At 32.0% G+C, this 18,887-nt stretch overlaps 1 protein-coding gene across 2 annotated transcripts; it reads left to right on the forward strand.

Annotated features, from left to right (window-relative positions):
- The first annotated feature begins 4,648 nt into the window (after positions 1 to 4,648).
- Positions 4,649 to 11,076, forward strand: LOC104120944 (uncharacterized). Of its 2 annotated transcripts, none has more exons than XM_009632823.4 (5): positions 4,649 to 4,920; positions 5,750 to 5,882; positions 6,593 to 6,837; positions 9,827 to 9,998; positions 10,406 to 11,076. In XM_009632823.4, the coding sequence occupies exons 1-5, from the start codon at positions 4,799 to 4,801 to the stop codon at positions 10,616 to 10,618; spliced, it is 885 nt and encodes a 294-aa protein (XP_009631118.1). In that variant the 5' UTR covers positions 4,649 to 4,798; the 3' UTR covers positions 10,619 to 11,076. The 2 variants fall into 2 exon arrangements, with proteins under 2 accessions (XP_009631118.1, XP_009631119.1); XM_009632824.4 differs by having other exon boundaries at positions 4,650 to 4,920; positions 5,767 to 5,882.
- The last annotated feature ends 7,811 nt before the right edge of the window (positions 11,077 to 18,887 follow it).

Below are 18,887 nucleotides of genomic sequence, written 5' to 3' on the forward strand. Positions count from 1 at the left end.
CATGAAGTTTACTAATACAAATGACTGGAAGATTAAAAATCTCCATGCTTCCACAATCATAGGGGGTAAAATAATATGTATGTGAGAAGTGACCCGCCTTATTCTTCAATTTGTACTATATCATGTATCACAGTAAACCAGAAGTTTACTAATGCAAAAACAGTCACAGTAAATCAGAAGTTTTACTGAGGCAAAAATAGCTACTGTAAACTAGAAATTTACTGATGCAAAAGTAGTCACAGTAAATCAGAAGTTTACTGATGCAAAAATTTATGTCATAGTAAACCAGAAGCTTACTAAGAGATATCACATGCCGTGATAAACTTGAAGTTTTTATTTGCCATTTTTAAATGAGCTATTTGAGAATTTAGATAAGCATATACTAAAGAACTAGAAGATTCTTCAAGAATTCTCTTGTGTTGCTTGTTCTCATAATAAATTGATTATACCAGCTAAAGTTGGGACTAAAATCTCTGAATTCTGAAATATATAAAAGGTGAATATGGGCTCATTCACCTATCATGTGAACCACTTATAGATGCATATATGAGATAGTTACATGTGTGTTTATTGTCAACCTGCAGTTTGACATTTGAAATTCCCTTTCTCAATTAAGAGCATAATTTTGAGATTATGAAATCAAGATAGTTCATCTTGATGATGCTAGTTTATATCCAAACTAGTTTAACATTGAATACCTCCTTTTAATGGCTAAACTATTGTTTATGAGAACAAAGCCTCATGTGTTGGTCTAAGATTTTCTAAATTGCATACAACAACACTTGTATGCATCAGACCAACAAAATATGATAAGCCCTCCCCTCACAATTGGTTTAGGATCAGAAACCAAATATTTTTACTATCTAATAACTTTTGATGTGTGGTATATGATTAATTTCTCTACCACAATGCTCAAAGATAGGTTTCCCAAAGAAGATTGGGGATATGCCTTAGTTTTTCTAACATTTGGGGGATGAAATAAACAGCTGAAAAATATGCTATATGAATCGAATTATCATTAATATGATCCTCACTTAGAAGATAATTCAAGTCAATTGCCAGAAGCATTTGTTGATCCAAAATAAAATATCATATTTCAGCTCCAAATGCTCCTATTAAAAGTAAAGTTTCTGAAGGATAAAGTTTACTACACGCATGAAGCGTAGTAAACCGATCGGTTCCAAAGGTAACAATCCTTGAAAAGAATAGGAGCAAATGATCAAAATGAACATAATAAAGAGGAAATAAGCTCTGAAAGAGCCACGATATAACATTTCATGAAACTCCAGGAAAAGTTCAGGTACCTGAAAATAAAGAAAGTGATGAGATCCCAACAAATTATGTCGCTTGCGAACTGATACGAAATGATCGTCGACGATATATTTGATATAATATAGTGCACAATATTATAAAAGATTGTGAGGATCAGACCTGTAGTCCAGACACCTGAAGATGTCATGCCATTTAAATGTAAGTCATAACCTGTATGACTCATTTGATTAATTCTATATGAAGATCCTGAAAGATTTAAAATGCCTGAAGCAAATTCAAAATCTCGGGAAATGTACTCAATCAGATTACAAAGATCGTTTTACGGTTTAAAGCAATCTGGGCGTATATGGTATAATCGCCTTAGTGAATATTTGTTGAAAGAAGGTTACATAAATGATGTTATTTGTTCATGTATTTTTATAAAGAAAATGGCATCAGAATTTGTTATACTTGTTGTTTATGTTGATGACATAAATCTTGTTGGAACTCAAGAAGAGCTCCAAAAGGCAATTGAATATCTTAAGAAAGAATTTGAGATGAAAGATCTTGGAAAGACAAAACTTTGTCTTGGTCTGCAAATTCAATATTTAACAAACAGGATTTTTATCCATCAATCTACATATACATAAAAGGTTTTAAAACACTTTTACATGGACAAAGCGCACTCATTGAGTACACCAATGATTATTCGATCACTTGAAGTGAATAAGGACTTGTTTCGACCTCCAGAAGAGGATGAGGAACTCCTTGGTCCTGAAACACCCTATCTCAGTGTAATTTGTGCACTTATGTATCTTGCTAATGCTACAAGGCATGATATAGCATTTTCTATTAATTTACTAGCAAGATATAGCACTTCTACTACACGAAGATATTGGGAATGGGATTAAACATATATTGCGATATTTAAAGGAAACTCTTGATATAAGTTTGTTTTATACTAACAAAGGTAGTACAGATCTTGTTGGTTATGGAGATGCAGGTTATTTATCTGATCCCCATAAAGCTCGATCTCAAACCGGGTACGTGTTTACATGTGGAGGTACTATCATATCATGGTGCTCCACAAAGCAATCTATTATTGCTACTTCTTCAAATCATGCTGAGATAATAGCTTATCATGAAATAAGTAGGAAATGTGTATGGTTGAGATCAGTGATTCATTTTATTCAAGAAAAATATAGTTTGGAATGTGATAAAAGATCCACAATTTATACAAAGACAACGTTGCATGCATAGCCCAATCAAAGGGAGGATTTATAAAAGGAGATAGAACGAAGCACATTTCACCAAAATTATTCTACACACATGATCTTCAGAAAAATGATGACATCGATGTGCAACAAATTCGTTCAAGTGAGAATCCAACAGATTTGTCCACTAAATCTTTGCCAGCTTCAAATTTTGAGAAGATGGTATACAAGATTGGAATGCAGAGACTCAAATATTAGGAACAATGTTTTCATTAGGGGGAGTGAAATACGCGTTGTACTCTTTTTCCTTTACCAAGGTTTTTCCCATGAGGTTTTTCCTATAAGGTTTTTAATGAGGCAGCTAGAAATGCTAATTACTAAATATGTGCTCTTTTTTCTTCACTAGAATTTTTTCCACTGGGTTTTTCCTAGTAAGGTTTTGACGAGGCACAATATCTTTTAATGAACATCCAAGGGGGAGTGTTATGAAAATAATTATAATGTGGATGTCCATTTATTACTCAGCTACAGATAATCTTCCTGAAAAAGATTATTCGTTTGTTATTCTATTAAAGTTTATCTACAAGCAGCTGATGCATGCAGTTTGCAAGCAACTCAATGAAATGATTTGCAGCAGTTTCTTATTAAATGGGCAAGTTGCAAGCAGTTCATGCAGACGGCTTACAAACAGCTCAAGAAAAGCCTCCCAATTGCTTCCTTTCTTCTATAAATAGAGAAATTTTCAGTTCATTATGTACATGGGTTTGAAGTTGAATAAAAATATCAATCTCCCTCTATACGTGTATTCGATTTATTTACTTTACTGTTTTTATTTTATAACAAGTTTTAGATTACGTGAAAGTGACCCTTATACATTCCGATCAAGAAAGTACTTTTGCTTTCACTATTTCTTTCTTATTCCCCACACCATCACCAGAGACAATCCTAGAATCTAGTGTAAATATATTTGAAATATTTAAAGACGAGTCTGATCTTATTAAATGTATATATACATATTTTAGGACCCCGGCTACAAGGCAAACCATAACGCACAGACTATTTGTTGGGTACATGAAAAGTACACTTTGAATACAACGACTTAGCCTCATTAAAAGATTAATAAAGTTTCAGATTCTTACGATTACTTTTTAAGAAATCCAAATTTATCTAAGATCCGAAAAAAATATTCTCGAAAAGGATATATTATTCCATTTTGGAATTCAGTAATAATTCATTGAAAGATATGATCTTGTTCTTAAGAACCTCCCCCAAAATAAATAAATAATATTGCCAAAAATATTTGACACCATTGAATAGCCTGATAGATACTTGTACTTGTACCGTTTTAACATTCCGGTCCCTCTATTTGTGAAGTTTCATTTAAGCACGTGTACGTGTCCAAACAGAGTTTAAACACCTTCTTGTAATGACTATAATATGTGTTTCTCACCTGATTGACGGGAATGACTGAGCTTATGTGGCGTTATTGAACTTTACGAACTAGTATAAGTGTCTATCAGGCTATTCTGTCAATACTATTTTATACAACTTTTACTAGTTTGCAAAGTTCAATAACTAATCAAAGTTAAGTTTGATGTGTTATTCTTTTACAAATTACTTTTAATTATTATTTTAATATCTTCTTCCTCCACTACCTCAATAATAAACAATTCAAACTAATATTTTAAACTTCATACTTAATATGACATCAAATGATAGGAAGGACTATCGATTTTAGAAAAGGGTTAAATTTGACCCTTACTATCTGAAATCGAGTAATTTTTCCCTTTCATTAGACTTTTATCTAATATTACTCTTGTCGTTAGAAAAAAGTTTCATATTTTCTATTAATCTTTAGCTGAGCACACATGAGAGTAATTTTAAACTATAATAGAAAAAAATTAGGAATAAATTTAAACCTTTTCTCTAGAAGAATTTTGATACACGAATTTTACTCATTTTATGCTGAAGCTCCTTAGTGATAAAGGAAAATACGAGTTGATTTGCAATCTAAAAAGCATGAATGAATCGAAAGTTTAACAGAGCAAAATTGAGCAATTTCAATTCAAATTTGCACCCATTACCAACAAATGATAATCCTCTACAAATCTACATAATGATGGCCCATAAACAAAGCCCAATTAACTATGGATTGGTTTCGTAGAAATGACACCACATGCCCATTTCTAGGAAGAGAAGAAACTGGAACTGGCCGGCAACAATTATTTTTAGGAAGAGAAGAAACAAGTTACAGTTCTAATTCCCATTTCTGAGACTTGAAAGTCTACAGTTTTTTTTATTTTTTATTTTTAAAATCTCTGAAAAGTTTGGAAATGGAATTGGAGAAGGGAGTGCAGAGATGGGCAGTTGATATTTCTGAATGGAACCCTTCTCCCCATTACTTCTCTTTTGCTATGTCTTTTCTTCCCCAGCATGAGCACTCCTCCATTACCAGGTTTCTTTCAATCTCCTCCTATGTGCTTTACTTTTTATATGTGAAATGTTAAAACTTTATGTATGTCATGTAAAGTTTTCATCTTTAAGTTCATTCCATACTCCTTTGATTCTTGATTTCATGAATTGTCCATGGATTTTGTATTAATTCTCATTTTATGTGATGCACTTTGACGTGGACACAGAGTTTAAGAAAGAAAATATTTTTAAAATCTAGGGCATAAAATAAGCTCTAGATATTTGTATAGCTGTGAATGATCTCATCAAGTCCAAAATGAGAAGTTTAAACATAAATTATTTCTAAATATAAAAAGTTATCATTCTTTTTGGGATAAACTAAAATGGAAAGTGCATCACATAAATTGGGATAGAGGGAGTAAAAGTTTATGTATATCATTTGAAGATTTCATCTTTAAGTTTATCCTATGCTAATTTAGTTCTTGATTGCATAAAGTGTCAATGGATTTTACGTTTTATTTGAAGTGCTAAATTGATCATCTTTAAGTTAATTCTGTACTACTTTTATTCTTGATTGCATGAAACTGTATGTGGAAGCAAATAGTGAATATGCAAGCACTTTGTTATACTTGAATTAATTGTATATAATGAATATGCACTTTGTATTTCAAGTAAAGTTTTTTATCTTCAAGTTTATTCTGTAATTCTTTGATTCTTGATTGCTATAAAGTGTCTACCGTAGCAAAATTTTGAATATGCACTTTGGTATAATTGCTTAATTCTATATGGGTGTCTGAAAAGCTTAGTGAGGCATTTGGTTATCACGATTGCCTTTGTGAAAAACTTGAGTGGATGTGTCATTCACTGATTAGGTTTTTTAAAATAGAAGATCGAAAACGGGCGCTTGTAAGCAGATTGTTGCAGTATGCACTGGTACATCAAGTCTTGGGAATCCCTTACAATGAAATTGTCATCAGGCGAACTGCTGAGGGAAAACCATACCTGGTATATATAGAATGTGATCGCGGACAATGCTGAAAATTCACTTGCTTTTGGTCTTATTTGTTGTTGAAATTATGTTTTTGATGTTTATTTAAGTATTTTAGGAGTGTGTGCTTTATCATTAACTAGCTGGATTCTCGCATTCTTCCAAATGCTCCGGAAGAGTCAAAGACTGGAGAGTTGGAAAAATGACTCATTATTCTTGGCTTGAATTTCAATATAAAGATAGGAATTATTTTCAGTGGTCTTATACTGAAAAACCTGTTCTATATAGATTTGTTATCCGCTAGACAGCTTGCACAAGACAAATACTTGGAATATGACAAGAAGAACTTGATGTTAAACCTTTTCTGGGTAGTAAAATACGAAATCTCCTTTTTCGACAAAAGGTAATTGTTTTAAAATAGCAGCATCAAGGAAGTGCTGAAGTATGCACAAGTGGGCGAAAAACCAAAAGAATCTGATTCTTACTCTTGTAGGGAGTAAATACGAAATCTCCTGCTGTGCTTAATTGATAAATCAGTTTCTCAACATTCAGCTGAAAAGGTTTCTCCTTGTATATGTCTAAAATTATATTTTTGATGCCAGATTAACATTTTGTTTGAATTCATATGCCACAAGGATTTGAGGATATTCTTCAAGCTACCTGCTATGCTTTTGCTTGCAGTATATATCTTCACATTTGCAATGTTGTTAATCCTATCTTCTTCTAGGAATGTGACAAACCGAACTTGGAGTTGCCAAATTTTAACTTCAATGCATCACATCATGGTGATTTTGTGGCTATTGCTTCTGAACCAATATGCCTTGTGGGATTGGATGTTGTTGCTCAAACTATTCCTGAGAAAGAATCAGTTGAAGATTTCATTGAGAGCTTCTCATCATACTTCTCAGGACTGGAATGGTTTAACATAATCAATGCTGGATCTTCTCATCAGATTTTAAGTGAGTTTTATAGGTACCTATCTATTTTTAGGCCTTACTTAATGCAAATGCCACTACTGAAAATATTTTTATTGTTTCTTAACCTCAAACTCCTACTGTTATGTGCATTTCAAAGCTTTCTTCCATGTTTGAGTCAGAGATCGCAAAGAGTTTGCTCCAGTAAAAATGTTGAAGGTAATCCCCAAGCAAAAGAAATATGTATGAACCTGTTCTCGTCCATTACTCTTTAGAGTTTTGTGTCTCATTTTGGATAAGCCTTAGTTGACTGTGCGGGACATTTATTTTTCAAAAAGTTACATAATATAGGTATCTTTTGTTAAAACTTTATTGACAAGGTACATAAAGAGAACTTTTCTGAAAAATCTGCTCTTTTATCCAAGAACTTAGTAGGCGTTTGGACATGAATTCCAAATTTTTTTTTTCAAATTTGGAATTTCACTAAAATTTGAATTGAAGATGAAGTTGTGTTTGGTTATAATTTTTGCAACATATTTGGATGTCTTTTTTTCAATATATTTTGCAACTAAACACTAGCAACCTTCCCAACCAGTTTTTCAAATTTGAAAATGCTTTTTCAAGTGAGATTGGAAAAATTGTAAGATTTTGATAACCAAATATTGTTTTAAAAAAAAAATTGAAAATAAGGAAAATTTTCTTATGTCCAAACGGGCTCTTAGTCTCTTTGGTTGGAAAAAGTTACTTGGGATCAAATTGAGCTCAGAATTCAGATGGCTAATGATTAGGTTAAATTATCCTCCATGCCTCCTTCGGGGGGAAAGAATACCAACCTTTGTACTGTGAGAGCGACCGTATGTACGAGTGACGAGCGCAAAACACAACACAAAATTGATGTTCGCTAATCAAAGATAGTATAGTAAAATATCGTCTCCACAGGGATTGGTTTTAAACAATGTTCGAATAATTTCTGGTTTAATTGCTATCAGGAGGATCAACACTTGAGTTAAATGATTATGAACTATGTTTAACTACTAAAATAAAGCAATTGACAATTGACTGCAAAGAACTAGAGATTAGTAGAGTTGGTTTCTTATAAATGTGAGGAATAAGGGTTTTGACATGATAGGTGCAAGATAGCTATTTGAGATTTAACTCTAGTTTTATTCACTCTAATGTTCTAATGATTCTCACGAATTCACTCGATGATTAGTTCAAACGTGTAGTTAAGACTCCTCTCTTGATTAAACCAACTCTACGAGGTGAACTAATATAAGCACTGTGAAAGCATGCAAGCATGCGCTAATGGATTAGTCTTTAGGAAAACGTCTTTCGAATATTCTCTTTACTTGATTTAATCAACAATTCAACAAGCTCTTTCGATTATTTAAGAGAATCAATGAATTAAATCAAACAAAATAATGCAAAGATAATCATCAAAATATTCCTCTCTCGATTAAATAGACTGGTGAATAAAGTTGCAACAATTCAAAACTTCATAAACGAATTCAAGCAAGAACTAGAGTTAAAAATCCATAAATATTTATCAAAACACCATATTCGTCAAACCCTAAGGTAAACTACTCCATAATCATGGAGGAAGTCATCACAAATATAATTAAAGAATAAGGAAGCATCAATCTAACGTTACAATCCAAACTTCCGTATTGAATTGATGGAAAGATGATGAAATCCTGAGTCTCGTAGCCTTCAATGCTCTCCCAAAGCTTTCAAGGTCAAAAGTTCTCTAAAATTCGTGTTTTTGGTGTATTTATACCATGTAGGAACGGGCCCGGACGAAACTACCTTTTCCAAGCCGAATTGGGACAATAGGACCGTGAAAATACACTGGCGCGGCGCGCCATGCGCCACATTAGTGAGGATTTTCAGAGAGTTGATTTTTTCACTATGCAGGAATTTTTGACATCCAGACTTGGTACTCGACCCCCGAACGTGATCCCGACTTAATTTCTTGGGCTTTTACTCAGATTTCAAAGCTTCAACTTGTTCAAATTAGCTCCAAATTATCTTAATAGCTCGGAATCACTTCATGCAAGGTATAAAACACATAATAAGTGCAATACACTAACATTTAAGCTCAAACACAAGTAAAATACAGTAATTGGAGTGCAAACTATGACTAAAACACGGGATTATAGTCTACCATCAACAAGTCATTCAAACTGCTCAACAATCATTTACTTTGAGAATGTGACAAGTTGGTTTATAGTTTCTACCATTTTACAATAGGTGGCATAGTGCAATAATATCTCTGCTGTGACCAGCTCTTCCCCTGCTTATTTTATAGTTAAGTATGTTTTGCGGGAAAAGCAGGGTCGTACTGAGATTTGGCCTAGCTACTAGCAACAATTTCCTTCACCAACAACCTTTCGTCTACTGTGATAGTGTCACAATTTGGCCCCCAGGACCTAGCTCAAGTGGCAAAGGGTGGTGGATTTGTGTCTTAGGTCACAGGTTCAAGCCCCCGCACCATGCAAAGCAAAGCCTGATATTTAAGTGGAGAAGGGTAGAAGGGCGGGCCCATTATCCACATAATTTCGAAGGCTGCGGTTGGTCCAAAGGATCGGCCCCAGACGGATTTCTCGGTCATCAAAAAAAAAAAAACTAAAAAAAAAATAGTGTCACAATTTGCTCTGGTTGAGTAATAGTTGCTGCCTCCTAGCTTCAGCGTAGTAGTTTCAAATTGACTGTTATAGTTTCTACTTTTAGCCTTGCCAAATTAATGTCTACTTTCTTGAAATGGGCATATCACGTTTTCCACTTTCTTGACGGGTCCCACTTTTACACTTCCAGCATCGACATGGATGAAAGAGTAATCTATCGTATCACTTGTCAGAAAATGATTCATACTTCACGACCATCTTAACAAACTAGTAGAGTATGAATTTGATGTAGAGGGAGTAGAAAATAAGATATTGGGAAACATCTACTTTTGTGACAATGAGGAACAGGTTTTGTCACCGGAGAAACAAATTCATGCCAAATGGTAGAAAAGATTATACTGACAGATCTGAAATCTTATGCAGATATTGGAGTTTGAAGGAAGCATTTGTCAAAGCCATTGGTGAAGGCGTGGGTTACAAATTGGACACTGTTGAATTTCATCACAAAAACTGGGAAAACATATTTGTGAAAGTTGATGGTAAAGAACTGAAAGATTGGAAATTTTGGCTTCTTGAATTGGGGAAAGATCACGTGGTTAGTTCTTCAATAGTGCTAATTCCTATCTTGTTTTCCCTTTTGACTGCTCAATAATGCATGTTGCTAGAGGACAGTAAAAAAGAAGGTAACATACAAGTACTAGTTCTGGATCTCTGATGCTAGATTAAATAGAACCATTCACATAATCAACAGCCCCTCTTTCAAAAACTAGGAATTTAGCTGTTTAAAGTTGTGAATTCTCTTTTAATGATTTACATTCTATCATTGTTAAACCGCAATGCAACTTTTAAGAGTTCATAAGTACTGATACCAGCAACATTCAGCCAAAAAGCAGAGTCTCCGTTAGTTGCATGCATAGTATAGTAGTAACAATTTTTCAATTTGATGGTTAGCGTTGCAATCTGCTTTTTTGCATTAAGTATGACTTTTCTGTGATGTTGCAGGCATCGATTGCTAGGGTTCACCCAATGTTTGCTACTAGCAGTTACAAGAGAACGTTGAAGCGGACACAATTTAATGATGAGGAATACAATATGGGGCTTAATCTTCCAAATGCAAGCTTCATTTTCCGAAAGGTTGAAGACCTTTTGCCCTCCAATGAAGAAGGTAGAGTAGCACCATGTTTATCGCAAAATTGTGCTTTGGTGAAGGATTGAGAAGAGCTTAAAGATAGCCATTGATCGATACATTGGGTGGTTAATCAATGGCAGACGGAGCTTTGGCTTAGTCACTAAACATAAGTATATATGAAAAAGGCCCATAAAATACAACAATAACCCAGTGTAATCCGACTAGTGGGGTCTAGGGAGGGTAAAATGTACGCAGACCTTACCGCTACCCGAAGAAGGTAGAGAGGTTGTTTCCGAAAGGCCCTCGTCCCAAAAAGTATTTCACTAAATACTCTCTCGTCCCAATTTATGTGGCACTATTTACTTTTTAGTCAGTCCCATAAAGAATGTTATTTTTCATTATTTAGAAATAATTTATCTTTAGAATTCCTATTTAGATTCCGCCATGACAAGTGGGGCTTGGGTTTTCTGATGATTTTGGACTAGAGTTTGATTCTGTGGCGGAGAATTGCTAAATTCGTTATGCAAAATTCGAATTTAAATGATTTTTTTCTGTTTGACTATTGTATACTATTGCACAAAAGAGGCGCTTGACATCTTATCAGAGACATGAATCATATTAGACAAGAACTAGGACTCGATCCATGTTGAAAGGTACATGCTTTTACAAGCTGAACTTCAAGTAGCAAGACTTGTACCTTTTCAGTTGTGGGATGTGTCTTTTAACGAGAATGCTGACACGAGTAACGAAAAATTTAGTCAATATATCATTTTTGCAGCTGTTTCTGTATTCTCTCTTTCCTAATCTGCTTATTGATAAATCTAGCATTTCTTTTTTTATTTAAAGTTAGTTCCTTTGTATCTCTAAGGGATCACCCATACTAGTGAAAGGAGTTTTGGTGTTTAATTCTCTATTAATATAATTGGCTTGCTAGTTATTCTTGTTATCTCAATATTAATGATGCATGCGATTGTTGTACATTAATTCTTGTACCATTTACATCGAATTTGGTGTTAAACAATCATACACGCATACAAACTCGCAAATGACAAAAAAAAAAAAAAATGTAATCCTACACGTGGGATCTGGGGAAGGTAATGTATACGCAAACCTTATCACTATCTTGTGGAGGTAGAGAGGTTGTTCCGATAAACCTTCGGCTCAAGGAACAGTGAAAATAAAGTAACAAACAGTGGCAACAACAATATAATATGAACAAATGGCACAACATCTATATTTATTTATATATTATTAAAAGGAGAGGAAAAAGTCCTCTCCTTGAGCCAAGTGGCAGCTTAGAAAAAAGTCACTTGGTTAATAATTAGTTATTGGTTATTGTTTTTGAATTTCAATATCTATAAAATAATAAAATAAAATATTTTATAATAAAAACGAAAATTAAAAATTGTCCGTTCAAATTGGAGAGTAGTTTCAAGTTGGAGTTTTTAAATTATTTTAAAATAAAAAACTAAAATAAAAAAAATAAAAAAACTGCCAATTCAAATTTTTTTTGTTTTTTTAAATAATTTTTGTTTTACTTTTAAAAATATTATTGAGAATAATAGAATAAAATATAAAATATAAATATATATATATATATATATATATATATTATAAAAAGAAAGTAGCATACAAAAATTTAAATAAAGTAATATGCTAATAAAAGTTTCTATTAAAAATGTAATAATACTAAATATCTATATCTATATATTATTAAAAGCCAAAGAAAAAGGCACCACATTAATCCAAGTAATAGCCTAGAAAAAAGTCACATAGCATAATTAGTTGATAATTAGAGTTAATAATTAATTATTAAATATTAACAAAGAAATTAACCACCTAAAATTAACTATTTAAACATGGATGAGGGTTGGTTTAGGTTAGTTAATTTTTTTGTTTCTTTTGTTTTTATAAATCATTTTCGTTTTTGTTTTTAAAAATAAAAAATATATTTATTCATTAAAATTCAGACAGTATTATTAAAAACAATAGAGCAAAATATTTAAAAAAATATTATAAGAATAATACAACATATATCTTCTATTATATTACACAAAAAAAAAGTAGCAGACAAAAATACTAAACAAGTAATATGCTAATAATTTCTATTTAAAATATAATTATACTAAACATTGGATAATATAATAAAGAAAAATACAGAACAAAAAAGTTATTCGATGACTATATAAGTTCCATTAATTTAATAGAGATTTTTTTCATTAAAATTCAGATAATATCTATTTTATCTATATAGAATAGGAAAAGCAAATCAATATGATGATGCCAAGTGTAACGACAAAAATTTAACAAATGCCAAATTTTAGGATAAAGCTCCAACAAATTTGGAGATTTAAAAATTATTTTTAAAAAGAAAAAATCAAAATAATAATAAAAATACAAAGAAATTAACTACTTAAACATGGGTGAGGGTTGGTTTAGGTTAGTTAATTTCTTTGTTTTTTTTATATAAATAATTTTCGTTTTTCTTTTTTAAAACAAAAAGTGTATTTATTCACTAAAATTCAAACAATATTATTGAGAACGATAGAATAAAATATAAAATAAACAAATATTTCAAGAGTGATAAAATATATATCTTCATTATATTACAAAAAGAAAGTAGCAAACAAAAATATTAAATAAAGTAATATGCTAATAAATTTTTTTATTAACAATACAATTATACTAAACATTGGATAATATATGGAAAAAAGTTATTCGATGACTATATAAGTTCCTTTAATTTAATAGAGATTTTATTCATTCAAAATTCTGACAATATTATGAAAAATAATAGAATAAAATTTAAAATAGAAAAATAATTCAAGAGTAATAAATATATATCTTCTATTATATTACCCAAAAAAGTAGCAGACAAATATTAAACAAAGTAATATGCTAATAAAAATTTCTATTAACATTGAAATAATAGTAAATATTTGATAATATAATAAAATAAATTTATAATTGTGATAACCCAAAATGTCATCTTTTATTTAAACATTCATTTATGTGTTCTAAGACCTCAAAAGCACTATTCATCATTCATCGACTTGCGTGCGCATTCCGTATAAATTTTCGAAAAGTTTTTATGTGAAAAATGAATTAAAATGTGAAATAGAACTTTAAAACTCAACTGAGTTGACTTCGATCAAGATTTTGATCAAACGGACCCGGATCAGTATTTTGACAGTTCTAGTAGGTCCGTATCGTGATTTGAGATTTTTGGAGTATGCCCGGAATCGAATTCGGAGGTCCCTAACTCAAATTATCGCTATTTAACGGAAACTAGAAATCTAAAGGCTTTTCCACAGTTTGACCATGGATTTGACTTTATTGATATAAGATTCGGATTGAGATTCCAAAAATTGGAATAGCTCTGTTATGTCATTTATGACTTGTGTGCCAAATTTGAAGTCATTCCGGATTCGTTTAATATGTTTTGACACGAGTTTTGCAAAGTGAAAAGTTTGAAAAAAATTAAAAGTTCGAATCGAGGTGTGAATTATAATGTCGATGTTGTTTGACGTGATTTGAAATCCCGAGTAAGTCCGCCTTATGTTAAGGGACTTGTTGGAATATCCGGACGAGGTCCCGAGTGGCTCGGATGAGTTTTGGACGAGCCACAGATCAATTAGAACATGTTGCCCTGTTCTGTTCTAGTGTGTCGCACCTGCGCCATTTTGGCCGCAGGTGCGTGATCGCTTATGCGGAGGAAGTGTTGCTTCTGCGACCCCAAGGTCAGGCAAGAAGCTTCGCTTCTGCGAAGCATGGAGCGTAGGTGCGATGCCCGCTTCTGCGGTGCCATGATCGCTGGTGTGATCCTCCTCGCTTTCTGTGGCTTCCTACGCGCTTCTGCGACGTGAAGGTCCGAAGATGCGGTCCTCTGCTGGGCATCCCTGTTCCGTAAATGCGAGCGTGTTCTCGCAAATGCGAGTTCGCAGGTGCGAAAATATAGTCCGCAAGTGCGAAAATGTTGGACAGAATACATAAAATCGGGTGTTAGCCATTTTTACTCATTTTTTGAGTTTTGAGTATTGGATTTGGGCGATTCCAAAGGAATTTTTCACGACTTCGACTTGGGTAAGTGTTCTATACCCGAAAGTGATTATATTTCATAAATCCATGCTTGTATTCATTGTTTATTTCGGATTTAGATGGAAGAAAATTGATTTGTTTTATAAAATCTTCCAAAAAATATAAAATGAAGATTTGAAGGTCAATCCGATGTCGGAATTCGATAAATTTTGTATGGTTGAACTCGTATCAAAACGGGTGTTCGGATTTTGTGAGTTTTTCGGGATTCGAGATGTGGGTCCCACTGTCAATTTTTAAAATGAATTTCAAAATTTAATCCGGAAAATTAGTAAATTTATATGGAATTAATTCCTATGATTCGTGTTGAGTATATCGAATTGTTTGTGACTAGATTTGAAGCATTCGGACACGAATTCACGATGCGAAGATTTATTGAAATCTTGAAATTGGTTGTGAAGCGAGGTAAGTGTCGTGGTTAACCTTGACTTGAGAGAATAGAACCCTTGAATTATTTGTTATGTGAAATTCATGTGAACGACGTATAGGTGAGATGACGAGTGTCTATACGTCATCAAATTAATTATTTGCATAATTATTTGAAAATCATAAATTATTTTAAATCATGAATTAATTATTATATTAATTATTTCTCTCATATTCCTTGCTCAATATTATGCCTTGAATCTATTCTATAATTGCTACATGCTTATTTGATTTATGTGACTTAATTGCTACTTGACATTTAGCATACTAATTATTAAAATTCTCATTTCCTCCTTAATTTTCACAATTAATTACTACTTGTCATCACTTATTTCTAAATAAATCATAATTATTGTATGCTTGTTGTCTTATAATTTCATATTAATTGTTGCATTTATTGGAGTAATATCTTTTATAAGAATTGATAAATTATAATATTTGAGGAGCGGGTTGCACGTCGCAATAGAATAGAAATAAAAGTGAATATATTGGAGGAGCGGGTTGCACGCCGCAACATAATTGATTGAAAAGATATATATTGAGGATCGAGTTGCATGCCGCAACAGGATTAAATAAAAATGAATATATTGTGGGATCAGATTACACGCCGCAACGGAAGCTGATTGAAATAATAATTGTTTATGACTGCCGAGTTAGCTTCAACTGTTGAAATGAGTTACCTGTTTTATTTCTAGTATTGTTGTTGTTATTATTATTCGTATTCTTATTATTGTTATTATTATTATTATTATTATTATTATTATTATTATTATTATTATTGTTGTTATTATTTTTATTGTTGTTGTTGTTATTGCGTACAGGTTAATGTAAGTGACCTGCCTTAACCTCGTCACTACTTCGTCGAGGTTTGGCTCGGCACTTACTGGGTACATGAGGTCGGTTGTACTCATACTACACTCTACACTTCTTGTGCAAATGCCAGAATTGGTCCCAATGACGTACAATAGATTTGCTCGGATTTAGCTATTCGCAAGAGACTTAAGGTATAACTGCATGGCGTTCGCAATTTTGAAGTCCCCTTCCACTTTATTGTAGTTGTGTATTTCTTTCAGACAATTTCATTTTCATTTAGACCTTTATTTGTATTATTCTAGTAGCTCGTGCACTTGTGACACCAGTTCTGGGATGGTATTTAGACATTGTTATTATTATGGATTATTCACTTTATTTCAGACTTTATTTCCGTATTTATTTTTTTGTTATTAATTAATTTAAAATTATTTAAAAATAGCTAATATTATTCTAATGTTGGCTTGCCTAGTAAGTGAAATGTTATGCACCATCACGGTCCCGAAGGTGGGAATTTCGGGTCGTGACACTAATATATAGAACAAAAAAGTGATTCGATGTCTATATTAGTCCTTTTAATTTAATAGAGATTTTATTCATTAAAATTCAGATAATATTATTGAGAACAATAGAATAAATTTTAAAATAAAATAAAAATTTCAAGAGTAATAAAATATATATCTTCTATTATATTACGAAAAGAAAGCGAGCAGACAAAAATATTAAACACCTAATAAAAATTTCTATTAACAATGTAATAATACTAAATATTGGATAATATAATATAAAAAAATACAGAATAAAAAAGTTATTCAATGACTATATAAGTCACTTTAATTTAATAGAGATTTTATTATTGGGTATATCGTATTGACAAATATGATGACAATTAAAATTTATTAAAGCGATACGATCTAATATGTTCAAACAAGCCTGATCGCAATTTAATTTAATTAATATTTTTTAATATTGATCGCACATCGCACGGGTACGACTACTAGTGTAATATAAATAACTGGGTGCAAAGAAAAGACACAAAAATAGTACTAGTACTACTGATAAGACTAAGGGACTAATGACTACTATACACATTTCACTCTAATTCTCGACCTTCACCCTACCCTATCGAGGGTCATGTTCTCGGTAAGCTGGAGTAATGACATATCCTGCCTAATTACCTCACCCAAATACTTCTTAGGCCTACCCCTACCCTTTCTTAGACCCGCCATGGTTGTTTATGAGAAAATGTTCAAAATAAACATTCTATTATGCGGATGTTTACTTATTCATTTGTAATGTATTCCAAAAACACGCCCTTTCAAATTAAAAGTTTTCTTAATATTGTTCTTTATCAAGGAGAATTATATATATATATATATATATATATATATATATATATATTCATAAATTTTTGTCTTTTTGAGAATATAAATTTTGTTCTCATTTAAATTATATTATACACTATCTTTAAAATTAGAAATGATATATAATTAAGCATGGAGTTAATTTAAATAATGTAATTCATAACAGTGAACACCAATAAATACCAATTATTAACACCACAACCCAAATATCGGACTAAATGAAATCAGCACATTACGATTTCTACATGGCAATCCCTACAACCGAAAATGGTTAGCGCTATGAAGGTAGAGATTAAATAGGAAATAAAACCTGTCTCAACAAATCATGGTTAAGTGTTAAAAGGTAAGGATGTGAAAGACATATGTGTTACATTTATTTCCTAAACTGTATACAACCAATCCAAATTAATTAACCAAAGGTCCACCCCGAATTGCTGTCAAAAACAGACCCTTCATAACACAACCGCTCGTGCACGAGGCTAGTGAGACTAGACGTCACGACAAAGTGTCGATCTAATAAACAAGTACTCCGATTCCAGTATTGATAACAACCGCGCGCGCCAATGTCATTTTATCTGCCGAAAGGGGCTTATAATCGTAGGCCTTAACCCTTACTGAAACTGATCAAATTGCTCTTTCTAATTTGTTACTTCTTTCGGTTTCAAATTATATAATATACTTTCTTTTTAATTTGTTTTAAAATAAATGACATATTTTTAAATTTAAAAATAATTCAATTTTAACCTCTTCATTTTACCCTTAATAAGAAACTTTTATAATCACATAAATATCATGACCTCACAAAATTTTTACCCCTTAAACTTTTAAGACTACAAGTTTCAAAAGTCTTTTTTTATTTCTTAAACTCCGTGCCGAGTCAAACTACCTCATCTTAATTGAAACGGAGAGAGTATTTAAGGTAAAAATAGCACGGGCTAGCCAGTTTTCGGACTGGTAATTCAAAAATAGCCAGCATTTGCAAAGTCATTAAAAATAGCCACTATTTTGCTGTAACACGGACCGGTCCAAGCATAATATACTGGAGATTGGTGCACCTGTGTATGAACTTCCAGCATATTATGCTGGACCGGTATATTATACTGGAACTCCAGTATATTATGCTGAAATATTTTCCGAATTTTGAACAGTGTTTTCGTTCAAATTTATCTTTACATGAAAAATGACTAAATTTTAATTACTTTTGAAACTGTAGCTATTTTTTAATTATCACTTGTAAATCTAACTATTTTTGAGTTTGTCACGTATTTAAGTCATCCTCGCCAACAGCAATAAGAAAAGGTAAAGGGAGAAACACCATTCTAACAAGTAACAACATAGACCAAGTCTGCCCGCTGAGAAATTGGGCCCAGTGGCGGCTCAAGCTCAAGCTATATGGCTAAAGCCAAAATTTAATGAGACCTAAAAAAAATTTAAAAGATTAGAATATATATTTTTATTTAAAATCTATTATTCTAACTTTTTGAGATGCAATAATTTTTTTATAATCGATTTCTTCCAATAATTCCTTTTTAATAGATATTATAACCAACTCATTTAATCTTTCTTGAGACATTATTTATCTTAACTAAGATTTATCAATTTTAATTTTAAAAAACTTGTTATCACTTAGGAAACTGTTATAGGAACTAATAACATTATT

The sequence above is a fragment of the Nicotiana tomentosiformis genome, chromosome 5, assembly GCF_000390325.3.
Source record: "Nicotiana tomentosiformis chromosome 5, ASM39032v3, whole genome shotgun sequence".
Lineage (NCBI taxonomy): Eukaryota > Viridiplantae > Streptophyta > Magnoliopsida > Solanales > Solanaceae > Nicotiana > Nicotiana tomentosiformis.

Bases quoted from the DNA above. Each gene is read 5' to 3' on its own strand.
- LOC104120944 (XM_009632823.4), top strand. From the start codon at position 4,799: ATGGAATTGGAGAAGGGAGTGCAGAGATGGGCAGTTGATATTTCTGAA. The intron at 4,921-5,749 runs GTTTCTTTCAAT...TTCACTGATTAG, and splicing joins GAGCACTCCTCCATTACCAG to GTTTTTTAAAATAGAAGATC. The intron at 9,999-10,405 runs GTTAGTTCTTCA...GTGATGTTGCAG, and splicing joins AATTGGGGAAAGATCACGTG to GCATCGATTGCTAGGGTTCA.